Source organism: Suricata suricatta, chromosome 6 (genome assembly GCF_006229205.1).
Source record: "Suricata suricatta isolate VVHF042 chromosome 6, meerkat_22Aug2017_6uvM2_HiC, whole genome shotgun sequence".
NCBI lineage: Eukaryota > Metazoa > Chordata > Mammalia > Carnivora > Herpestidae > Suricata > Suricata suricatta.
In genome coordinates this window covers 69,855,867-69,868,847 of record NC_043705.1, presented here as the reverse complement: position 1 = coordinate 69,868,847, position 12,981 = coordinate 69,855,867, and the positions used below count along the sequence as shown (strand labels likewise).

Sequence of the window (12,981 nt, the reverse complement as noted above, 5' to 3'; positions counted from 1 at the left end):
CCAAAGGGCAGGTGCTCCTGAAAAAGCTGTGGACAACACTGCCACCCTGGTCACAGTCATTGATGAAACAGAAGTATGCAATCTCCTTGGCATCTCTAGCTGATGAATCATATGAGACTGACACGACATTGGATCTGTCCCTTTAAAAATCCAGCACGCTACCAGGCAAACTCCTCCTCCAGGGAGGTTCCTTTAAATAAGAGCCAGCTGGCTGGGGCCACCGGTTTACACTCAGAGCCATACCTGCCATTGAGGATTCCTCCCCAGGAGGCAGCAGCGTGTCAGCATGGCCGAAGAGTTTGTGAACTGCAGGATCCAGCCCGGGAAGGTGGTTGTGTTCATCAAGCCCTCCTGCCCCTACTGCAGGAGGACCCAAGAGCTCCTCGGCCAACTGCCCTTCAAACAAGGGCTTTTGGAATTTGTCGATATCACAGCCACCAGTGACACTGGCAAGATTCAAGATTATTTGGAACAGCTCACAGGAGCCAGAACAGTGAGTTCTCAATGGCTGGGCAAAAGCTCTCAGATTCCTTTATCTTGTGGGGGCTGTGCACAGGATATGCCTGCTGGTGCCTTTCTCTAGGACACCGCTAGGGCTCCGTCACTCAGTCGTCACTCAAGACGCGAGAGGGCTCTGCGGGGTGGGGGAGGGCACCTGAGAGAAGACACTGCTCTGGGAACAGGCAGCTGGGCTGCAGCCAAAGGTCCTCGCAGACCCTGGGCCGTGTGTCAGGGAGCGCGGGCCCAGCAGCTGTGTGGGGAGTCACTGAGCTATCTGAGTCTTTGTTTTAAGCACTGCTGGAGAAATGACAGTTTTCAGCTTGCAGGGCTGGGGCTGGAAGGTGGGGTGGAGGGGCCGAGCGTGATCCGTATGGTTCTGTTAAAACATGGGAATTGTGTGCACTCTTTCTTCTGTGTTCACTTGGCCAGGTGGGATTTGCTGTCCTTCAATCTTCTCTCTCAGCTCTCTTTAACTATAACCCAATTAGCTCATTTCCCATAACTTATCTAACTCCTCCCACTGGAAAACTCTAAAGGTTCACTATTTGCCCCTTCTTCTGAACTACAGAAGTTTCCAGGCCTGTCCTAAGTAGAAAGTCCGGGGTCCAGAGTTTCAGGCTGGCTCTCACGATGGCTTGCTGTGTGATCCTGGGCAAGGCACCACCTCCATGATCCTCAAAGACTCCCCAGCTGCAACCAGACTAGCACAGGGCACCTCCAAGTCTCCCTTGCTCTCAGTTGACCATGAGTCCCACTAAGAACTGCTGTGCTCTACCTCAAAAGGCTTCCTCTTCCTCAGCACCCATGGCTTCTGGTGGGATGGCCAGCCAACCAGACGGCTTCTATCAGTTCTGGTCCTGGGTGTGGTAACTGCCGGTCCACCAGCTGGCCCCAGCCCTTCTCAGGATGCATATTCTCAGATGCAGATTTGCTGAAGCACATAGCCTAGTTCAGTTCTAGTTTGACCCAGAGGATTTTCTTAGGTTCTAAGTATAAAGCATTAGAGGCTGTTTCTTCTTTCCTTTCCTGTCAGAAATCAGGACTTTTGTTCAGAGGGAGGCTAAACCTGTTAACCTATTGCTTTCAGGCCCCCAGCTGTGAGCTGAGAACTCTGGTCTCTGCAGCGGGAAGCGGGAAGCGAGGGCATAGTGGTCAGAGTCTTGCTGCTTGGCTGGGCGGCCAGCTCTGCAGGCTGCCTGGGGTCTGAGAGAAAGCAGTGCCAGGGACCCCGCTGTGATGGGTGGATCTCTCTCAGCCAGGGGTTCCCAAATGTTGCTGCACATCAGAATCACATGAGGAGCTTTTTACAAAATCCAGATGCCCACGTCATTCCTCATACCAATTAAATCACATGTCAGAAGAAGCCGCCAGCAATACTTTTAAATCTCCAGATCAAAGGGTACAAACTCTGGGTCATAAGACGGGTAAGTTCTGAGGATCTGGTGGACAGCGTGATACCTGCAGTTAAGAATGCTGTATTGTGCGCTTGCCATCTGCCCGGGGAGGAGATCTCCAGTGCTCTCACCACACGTACACAAAATGATGTGAGGTGGTAGCTGTGTTCATCGCCTGACTGTGGTAATCACTGCACAGCGTATCCATATATCAACACATAATATTGGATACCTTAAATATATACAAATTTATTTGTCAATTATACCTCAATAAGGTGGGGCGGGGGAATGTTTATGATCCCCAGGTAATTCCAACACCCAACAAATTTTGGGAGCTGCTTCTCAGTCCGGCAGCCTCTATTCTGTGGCAGGAGAAACCTCTTCATTCAACACCTTTTTTTTTTTCCATTTAGTCATAGACCAACAATTTTTTATGTAGTCTTAAGTCTGTTTTTGAATTTTTAAAAATACTTCTCACAGGTTCTTGAGTGCTGAACACATTCCTCTAAGGCAAAGAACAGGTCCTTTTAAGGTGTATGCTTCATGTTCCCTAACAATGAAGGGTTTATATGTGAACAGACTAGAGCCTGGAAGTGCTTGCTATCTTACTTACCCGGTAATGACCTGTGGTGACGTGCACACAGTAAGAACCAGCAGGACATGACTGATTACAGAAACCTAGGTCTTCAATCAGACCCTGTACTTGGAGCAATGGTTTCAGATTTACTCTGGCCAAAGCTCCTAGATCAGCACCTTCATTTATTCTTTCTCTCATGCTCTTCTTTTCTTGAAGTAGATCCAAGTTCCTGACCGAGATCATTTTCCTTCTCTCTGAAGAACTTCTTTGAACATGTCTTGCAAGGCAGACCTATTGGCAACACATTTCCTCAGTTGTTGCTTGTGAGAGAAAGTATCTCTCAAAGTAGAGTTTTGTTGGGTACAGGAATTTTTACAGCACTGACTACATACTAGACACTCTATGGACATTGGAAAACTGTCGGGAACAGAACAAACAAAAACTCCTGCCTTTGTGGAACTGGCATTCTAGTATACACGAGAAGTAAAACAGTAAGGTGGAAGGTGGTCAGTGATAAGCGCTGTGGGGAAAAAGTAGGTAGGGAAGGGAGGTAGATAGTAGGCAGCCAGGAACAGCTTTAAATTGAGCCATCAGGGCCTCACTGATGTTAGTAGATCTCTAAAGCAGGTGAGAGAGCAAGGCAAGTAGAAATGTAGCAGTGGAGTATTCCAGGCAGTGGGAACAGCACATGCAGAGGGCCTGTGGTGGTCGCGTGGCTGGCAAGGAGGCTCGTGTGGCTGGAGCGTTGTTGGGTTAGTAGGAAAGTGGAGGAGATGAGGTTGGAGAGGTGATGTGTGACAGGCTGGGAAGGCCTTTCCACGCTATCATAAGGACTGTGACTTGTAAAGCGCAATGAGATTTCCCTGAAGTTTTGTTTGGAAAGGGTCACTGGTGTCCGTGGGGAAAAGCCGCGCGGAGGGCTGAAGCTGGGAGACATCTGGAGGCTAGAGAAGTTCCTCAGATGAGAAATAATGGCGGCTTGTCCCAGGGACATAGCCAAGGAGGTGGTAAAGAGACTGGGCAGTTGCGGAGCTGGCTCCGAGCAGACTGGAGCCCAGAGGAGGTGCCGAGCTGAGGCTGGGGCCACTACGAAGGTGCGCCCCGGAGAGTACAGGCCCGAGCAGCAGCAAGCTCACCTCTGTGGTGGCAGTTCACTTTCTGCTTCTTGACAGTAAGAGACTCTCAGGTTCCTGGAAGAGGCGGCGGGGGCCAGGAGGGGAGGGCACAAAGCACGTGTTTCTCCCTCCTCAGCTGAATCAACATATTGTGGTTCTGTCACCACTGCCCCTCATGGTGGCACATGCAGTCAGCTCCCCCCGGGGAATTCCAGTCGCTGCTGTGCCTTCGGTGGTTCTGCTCTTGCCTGGAGTGTGGGTGTAAGGACAGAGGGGCCTTTCAGCTTTCGCGTCTTTGCCAGATGGTGTGTAAAAACTCCACCCTGGGGACAGCCCCATCGTATTTCAGGACCTGCCTCAGGCGCCCAGGCGCCGTTGCCCAGCTTTGGGTTTTCAAAGCCTCAGTGACAGGGAGGAATAAACTGCTCAGTGTCAACCGATGGTTTGCCAATACGATCCCGATCCTGGAGGTGACTCCACATTACAGGAGAACTAGTCAGAAATGCCAATTCCCGGGCTCCACCCTAGACCTTCTGTATCAGAAATTGGGCAGGTGGGGAAGAGTAGTAGAAACCTATGTTTTGTTTTAATCTCCCTTCGGCAGTTCTGATGCCTTGAATGACGCACATGTGCCAGAGGTGATACTAAAGCAGGTGAACACCCTTGCTCCTAGAACTACAGCACTTAAATATCTTCTGATGGGCCAGGAATGAAAGGAGAGTCAGACACCACCACCCCTTCCCCAGCTGAGGACAGAGCTCACCACAGAGAGAGATGATGCTAATATTCTGTGAATCTGAACATCAGGGACAGAGATGTAATGCAAATACTTTCCCAGCTGTATTTAGAAAAAAATCTCCTTCCTGGTTGTCCTGGCTCAGCCTAAGGGCTCAGGTGTAGTCCCAGCTGCAGAAAGACCAGAATTCAATCTGGGTGGTCTTTTCCTGAAATGTGTTTCTGTGAAGTGAAATTTGTAGGTCATGTTGACAAGTTACACAATCCTGTGCACAGCATTCTCCATGTGAAAAACTTTTTGGCTTAAAAACATTCCTTAGTGAAGAATTTCATGCTTAAAACCAAATTCCAACTGGAAAGGATACACATGAGGAGGTTGTAAAGTGATTTTAAAAGCTTTGGGTCATGGGAAAATATTAGAGAAGGAGAAGACGTCATTCTTTCTAACCTAATAATGAAGTGCCTTACATATCTAGCCTTGTGCTTTTTTTAGGTCCCTCGGGTCTTTATCGGTAAAGATTGCATCGGCGGATGCTCAGACCTAGTGGAAATGCATGAGAGTGGGGAGCTGTTGAAGCGGCTAAAACAGATTGGAGCTCTGCAGTAGTTACAGGTGAGTGAAGGCTGGCACCCCCGACAGCAACCTTGAGAGATGGTGTAATTCTACTGCTGTTTGTTTTTTTTAAGTTTACTTATTTATTTATTTTGAAAGAGAGATGCGCAAGAGAGCACATGTGCACAAGTTGGGGAGGGATGGAGAGAAGGAGAGGGAGAATCCCAAGCAGGCTCTGCACCATCAGCTCAGAACCCGCCATGTGGCTCACAGGGACTTAAGCCCACAAACCCTGAGATCATGAGCAGAGCCGAGATCTAGAATCCGGTCCCTAACCGACTGAGCTACCCAGGTGCCCCTGCTATGTTTTGTTATAATCCAGAAAGGCACTTTGACTAGAGAAAGAGTGATGTGGGGTGATTTAAAGAACTGTGATGTCATTGATGAGCTTCTCACTTTACAAAGAGATTGTGTCCATGGGAGGAAATGCTTTCACTCACCCTTCATTTAACAAATATTTGTTAAGTACTTACTACGTGCCAGACACGGTACTAGGTCCTGGGAATATGGTGACAAACAAATAGATAATATGGAACATATATTCTACAGAGGGAGACCAACCAAAAATAAGTAAGTAAGTAATTTCTGAAACAAATTAATAGAATAGTGTGATAGAATGAGGCAGTGGGTAGGGAACCAATTTAGCTAATATGGTAAGGGAAAGCCTTTCTCAGCTGGTGGAGCTGAGACCTGATTGACAAGAAGGACACAGCCATGTAAAGATAAAACCAAAAAGCTTTTCAGGCAGAGGGAACAGCAACTGCAAAGGCCCTGGGGTAACAACAAGTATGGAATATTCAAGGAGCAGAAAGCAAGCGAGAACAGATTGAGTGAAGTACAAGGAGAAGGAGTAGCAGCAAGAAATGTGGGCGGGGCCAGAGTGCACAGGCCACAGTAAAGGATTATTCTACGTGCAACAGGAAAGCAAGGGTTTTTGTTTTTTTCTTTTTTGCCTTATGTATGTTCACACTGAAATTCAATTCAATCTAATTGGCTTCCCAAACATCAAAACAAAGTTTTCTACAGCAGCCACCCAAAGGAGATCATTGGCTGAATGGAAAGCCATAGTGTGATGAGCTCTTAAAAAAGGAACCAGGGAACTTGTGGGGTCTGACAATCTCTTCTTTCCCCCAGATCTTGGTACTGTTAGCTAGCTGTTAAGGCCACACAGAGAGACTCAGTGGTTTTTATCAAAGGAGACTTTGACTAATATATAGTTCTTAGACCAAATATTCTTTGAGGGATATTTATTGCCCATTAATGAATAATGTACACTTGAGCAATGTACAAATGTAATTTGTGGTGGTTACTCAAAATAGTAACAGAAGTTCTATTTTAAAAGTTCTGAAAAAATGTAATTGAATACCTTGAAATAAAGTAGCCAATATCATAGAGCTCCTAATCACAATTCTACTGCATCACCACAGCCAATGAACACTCCGTCTGCTTATATTTGTTTTCTGGCCTCACCCCATGTACCAAAGCACTCAAAACCCAATTAACTGTGGTGCCAAATGCATCCTATTCTGGAACACTTTTCAGCAATGTAGGCTTAGATTAAAAATGGAAGAAAACTAATGACTTTCCAGATGAGATAGGAAAGACCACTGGCCCAACTACATCTGTGTTGGGGTGGAGAGTTGACTCCCCCTTATCCACAAGGTCTCCTTATTTGCATAGTCCTTCAGCATTGTATGATTTCAGCATTTTGCTGCCAACCATAGCTCAAGGCCATCTGCAACAGCTGTGCTTAAATACCTAGAATAAATGTTCTGGTAATGAAAGAAAAATGAGGGGGATTTACCTTTCCAAGAGAATCCACTTCTTTGTGTTTTGTATTCCTGGCAGGGCAGACCCCAGGATGATGTTCCCCTTGAGAACTGGATGGCATTTCAAATGAGGACCACACTTCCTGGTGGATGGATCTGGAGCTAATAGCCACAGCAATAGTTTACTTAAAATTCTGAAATGTGTTCACACAAAAAAAGGGAGGAGGGTGGATTTTTTGGGAAAAACAGCTTTTCCTTCTTTTGACTCAGTATTAAATGCAGACCAACTTGCCCCAAACCACAGAGAAGGTTGATAGACATCTTGGGTTTCTTTTCCATTGGCCCTTAGGGTTCCAAAAGACCATGACAGGGGATGGCTTAGGGTTCACTCAATGACCCCAAAGATGTTCTTTCTCTTGGGCACGTGTCTCTTACTGTCTCTTACTGTTCTCCATATGTCAGGACCTCTGAGCCAGTGTTTTTCAACCAAGATTACTCCAAGCACCCTAGGATGAAGCTAAAATTGGTTTCCTGCTATTGCCTCAAGGTTACTTTGTTGAGTTTAACTTGATGGAATTTGCAGGATGAAAACAATAGGTATTTGGACTGTGCTTTTTTCAACTTATAAGTGTCTCCCAGTCATTATCCCCATACGACCGCATCCTATCTTGGAAATCACTGCTCTGAATTCATGTTCTTAACCTTGACAACTCACAAATCTCATAGAAAATGTTCAACAATTCTGTGAAGGGTCTTAAGGACCCCACGTGGGAAGCACCACGTGAAATGTTAAGCACGGTTGCTGGCGCCTCAGGGATCCGAGGTATCAGCACAGCTGCTGCAATCACGGGTTCCCTCCGTTATGCAATATCGTCATCCAGCTGATCTGAAAGAGCAGTGTCTTAACTTGTTTAGGTTATGAACGGAAGTCAATGCAACATTTAAAATGTTACTACAGAAAACTTGCAAACCCCTTCCCCAAGAGTATGTCTGTAAAAGGGGCCAAATTTGAGAAGCATGGTCCTAAGTGATTCTCTCTCCCTCCTTTTTCCTTCACTCTGAAAACTTTAGAGTTCTTTATTGTGAGGTTTGATCTAGAACTGCAATGTTAAACTTATTTCCTTCTCTCTAGTGGGTATAGTTAATTTCTTTTCTAATAAATACCCAGAGGTGACAGTGATTTTTTGCTTAATTCTTTTCTGTTCCCAATACTTAAAGAATGATATTAATGTAAAAGACACCAAATTAAACCTTTATTCATGTTTGTTGCCAATCATTATCAATAAAGGTACATGCTATTTTCCTTCATTAAGTACAAATGGTTGTGATTTTTAAATTTCATATTGAAATGAAAAATCGTTTGAATGTGTCAACACTAACCTATTGAATGATGTTTAGAATTCAAAAGCAGTCTTTTTCATTTCACATCCTCTTTTTCCATTTCTTACCTAATACCTTCAACCAGATTGCTGTGTATGATTGTGCAGGTTACACACTGCACAACACCGCATGCTCCCTGTAGGCTGTGCAGAGTTTGACGTGCAGTCTGTGATCCACTCCAGACCCTTTGCCCACACTTTCATCCTAAGACGCCCTTTCTTCACCTTTGATTTACTTTCAAACTTCTCCTTCAAGGCCTGTTTTACAGGCCATCTCCCCTGTACGTACCCTCCCTTCTCACTGCCTTTTGACTATAAAAAAGCCAATGCTCTCTCTTCTGTATCCCAAAGCACTCTGCAAATAGAAACATCAAAATTCTCATTAGGTTGAACTGCAGTTAGTCCTCTGTACTGGTCTTGCAAGATTGAGAAATACTCAAAGGGAAGAATTTCAAACATCTTTGTATGCCTGGACTCTAGCATAGACGATCTATTTAATCAAAGCAATACATGCATGAGGTTTAAAACGTCCAACAATACTAGGGACACTTGGGTGGCTCAGTTGGGTAAGTGTCCGACTCTGAATTTCAGCTCAGGTTATGATCTCACAATTCGTGGGATCAAGCCCTGCTGTTAGGCTCTGTACTGACAGCGAGGAGCCTGGTTGGGAGTCTCTGTCTCCCTCTCTTTCTCTTTCAAAATAAGTAAACTTAAAAAAAAGTCCATACTGAAAGTACTACTGACTCCATCCATTCCCCAAACCTGTCTGACCACTTTTATCAGTTTCGTTTAAGCCTATCTAGACATATTAGACATATATAAGAGTGTACAGAATGCATAGCTCTACTTAAATTAACAGCCATTTATCTGCCTCCTAGGTTAAGAAATAAAGCACCCATCTAACAGTACTTGTAAGGTACTGACAAAGCACCAGAGAGGCCTGTGTGCCCCTTCCGCACATACCCCCTTCTCCCCTCCACAGAGGCAGTCACTAGCTCACTTTTGTTGTAATTCTTCTGATGCTTCCCTATAGTTTTCCTCCCTAATTATCCCTAAGTGACACATTTTAGTTTTGAAAAGCAGTAACAAACACTGACCCAGCTGTATAAGGCAAGGACAATATTACCACCACCAGGTGAATGGCCCCCGGAGAAGATGAGCTGCATAGAGGCTCTGGGTCCTAGACTGGCTTCAGCTTCCCTAGGAGTTTACCAGAAGGGCGGTCCCTGAACACAGGGCACCTTATGGTCGGAAGAGCATGTGAACAAGTACTAGGCTCCCTCCAGAAATAGAGTCAATGGAGGGGGCGCTGCTCTACCTTCTCTCCTTCCGTGGCCCACCTCCAGTTGTCAGGAGCAGGCTGAAGCACACCACCTCTGTGGGAGTGATGCACGCCTGTGCCCCCTCTGCTAGCTGCGTGTGTGGCTGAAGAAGAGAAATGTCATCAGCACCAGGCATGCTGAGTACAGATAAGGATCTGCTTCAGGCTCACTTGGGTACTCTGTGCTCAAGTTAGAAAAAAAAAAAAAAGAATACAAACTGGAGAGCCACCAAATGGATAATGACATGGCTCTGGTCTGGGCTGGTTGCCCTCTCTGTCTGGGCATAGCTCTCTTCCCTGTGAAGGAAGAATCCCCTTCGCTGACATTCTGGGTACTCTGTTTCTCTCCTGGGAGGGTCTCCTACTTCTCACTTTCCATACATATTTATTACAGCTAAGCAGCTCTAACAAAGACGTAATATTACGATATGAGCTTGCTTCTCTCTCTCATGACAGTCAAGAGGCAGGCAGGTGGTGTTACTCCACAAAGTTATAATCAAACAAGGGTCGAATGTACCACATCTGCTCACACCCTATTGGCCAGAACTTGCTCTATGGCCCCAGTTAGCTGCAGGGGAGGCCAACCAGTGGTGTCCCCACTGGGAAACCCCTTGCCTGGCTGTAATTCAGGGAGATCTACACCAAAAGAGAGAGAGAATGGATATAAAAGGAAAGTTAGCAGATTGTGTCTTTCTCTTTTTTTAGTCTTCTTTTTTATTTGGGAAGGCCGTATACCCTCCATGGTTTTTAAGAAAGAGAATGGGAAGTAAAGTTTGTAAAACCTTGCTTGGTTAAAAATGTTTTGATCCCATCCTCACATTTGATTGATAGTTCACATGGCTATCGCTGCTACTTGGAAATCATTTTCCTCCAAAAGTTTGAAGGCACTGCTCACTGTCTACTGTTTTCAGTGCTGCTGGTAAGAAGTCTGAAGTCATTCTGATTCTTGAATCTTTACAGACGACTTGTTTGGTTTTCTTATTTGCTTTGCACTGTGGAAGCTTATAAAATCTTCCCTGTAAGCCCTGTGCTCTAAAATATCACACTGATATGCCTTGGTAAGGGGCTATTTATCTTCATTCATTTTGGGGGCTACTTGCAGGTTTGGCGAGTGTATCTGCAATTTTATTGGGTTAATTCATAGATACTTTCCTCCCCTCCATGTTCTTTGTATTTTCTTTCTGGAACTCCTAGAAGTCGAATATTGACTTTCCTGGACTTGTCCTTTAATTTTTGTTATATTTTCTCTTACTTTTTTTCCCCTGGGGATTTACTCATCTTTATCTTATTTTCCTATTGAGTTTTAAATTTCTGATTTCATGCATTTAATTGCCAATAGCTCTTCAGTATTGTCTGAATGTTTTTTATAGAATTGTTTTTGTTTCACGAATGCAATATCTTACCTCTCTGAGGTTATTGTGGTCTTTTTAGAACCTTTGTACTCAACTTTTTCCAACTCAGAGCGTTTTCTTATTTCCCAGAGTTCTTTCTTGTTCTTTGCTGTTTTCGTTTTTTATTTTTCCTCTGTTCCTGTTTATGAATGTAAGTACTTTTTTTTAATCTCTCAAAAATACTATTTATAGTTGTGGTGTATTTATTATTTATTTATTGAGAGAGAGTATGAGCCATGGAGGGGCAGAGAGGAAGGTGGGGGGAATCTTAAGAGGCTCCATACCCAGCACATAGTTCGAAGTGGGGCTCCATCTTGCACCATGAGATCATGACCTGAGCTGAAATCAAGAGTTGGACACTTAACCAACTGAGCCTCCCACATGCCCCCAGCTGGGGCTTTTCTAAAAGCTGTCTTCTGATTCTTACATTATCTTCTTCCCCTCTGAGTCCCTATTTTCTGTTTCTGCTTTACATTTGAAAGCCATTCAATGTTCTGCTCTGAACATGTGACATCTGGCCTTCTGTGCATATTTAGGAATGAGGCACCAGAAACTGGTTAGACGATTTATGTGCACAGATTGGGCTTGTCGCCTGGTGACCTTCACCACAGTCTTTGTTTAACACCTTCTCAGCAAGGTCTCCCACAACACCCTACTTAAAATTTCACATGGCATTCCCTATCCTTCTTCCTTGTTTTCTTTTTCTTTAGAACATTCATCCCCTAATACAGTGTATCATTTATTTTGTTTACAGTCTGTCTTCACTAAAATGTAAGCCCCTTGAGGCCAGGAAATTGTGTGTGTTGATTTACTGCTCTATCCACAGCATCGAGAAAACTGGCTGCACATAGCGGGGATTTGATAAATATCTGTGAGTCTGGATGAATGCATTGATGAATGAATGACTCAATCAATCAATCAATGATCATGTACAGATCCTGGGTGTTTTTCTGTTAAGCTGTTCCGTTTCCCCAGCGTCACAGCTGGGGCGTCAGGTCTTGCTGCCAGGTGCTGCTGCCCAGCAGGGAAAAGGGCTCTGGCGGCTCCCAGGCCAGTGTGCAATCTCTCATGTCCTCGCTTGGTTTCCGTCAGCTCCTGGCAGAGTGATTCTGTGTGATACGCAGGGAGAAAAAGGAATATCATCCGAAGGGCACCAAGATACTGGCACAATGGGTTGGCAAAGAAGACAACAAGAATAACCAAGCAAAATATCATAGTCAAAGCTCTACTCCTTCTGTTTACTTTAAAAAGAAAGTGATTCAATCTCCTGCACATGTCTCATTTTCTTAATGGCCTTCAGTCTGCTGCTTTCAGCCTAATCGCTGGAGTGGGACGTCTAACAGCCATTCCTCCAAATTCCAGGACTGTTCAAAGATGGCCCTGTGGGGAGACAACTCGCGGGGTGATAAATGGGTCTGCATGGCCCAGACCACACTATTTATATCCCCAGTGAATAGTACTAGGCCATTACCTTAACGTTTGGTTGTAAGAGAAAGCCACACACCCTAACTCCCTGTACCACAGCAATTGTTAGCAGGTCCTCGGACATATGTTAAAGAACCGGGCTCCTGAAATATTTTAAGTAAAATCTCTTTCTTTTCTTATTAAAGCAGGCTTTTCTTATTAAGTACATTAAACATTTGAATGAGTAGAATTTAATCTTGCTAATTAATGGGAGAGGATTCTAGCCTGGTCCCTTTAAACACAGGTGATATTTAAACTCAGGTCTATATTTACACATAGATTTCTATTTTCTGTCCCCAGGGGACTTTTCTAGCGAGCTGTGCAGAGCTGAGCAGGGAGAGGAGAAGGGGTGTTAGGAGAGCCAATGAAAATCCAGAGGTTTGTGTCACCTCTCTGGGGTTGCCACTAGCACAACTGGGGTTTGATTTTTTTATGGCTCCTCCTGCCCAGGCAAGGCCCCTCCCTGCTAGCTGGGCCCAAGTAGCCTCTGGGTGCCTGCAGCTGAGCTCGCTCGGGAGAGGGAACTGCCTTCTCGATTTTCTCTTGTGTGCCTCATGAGACTTGAAGTATTTTATACATAAAATTACAAGTTGTTTTTAAGGTGGAAAGTTTCTATTGTCTTCCCATATTCTTAAAAAAAAAGGTTTTTTTTTAATGTTTATTTTTGAGAGAGAGAGAGAGCTCAAGCAGAGGAGGAAGAGAGAGAGAGGGAAGCACAGAAT

General features: G+C 44.9%; 1 protein-coding gene across 1 annotated transcript; it reads left to right on the top strand.

Moving 5' to 3' along the window:
* Positions 1 to 201: 201 nt before the first annotated feature.
* GLRX (glutaredoxin) lies at positions 202 to 8,016 on the top strand. The gene is made up of 3 exons (XM_029941349.1): positions 202 to 493; positions 4,816 to 4,935; positions 6,784 to 8,016. The coding sequence occupies exons 1-2, from the start codon at positions 287 to 289 to the stop codon at positions 4,927 to 4,929; spliced, it is 321 nt and encodes a 106-aa protein (XP_029797209.1). The 5' UTR covers positions 202 to 286; the 3' UTR covers positions 4,930 to 4,935; positions 6,784 to 8,016.
* The last annotated feature ends 4,965 nt before the right edge of the window (positions 8,017 to 12,981 follow it).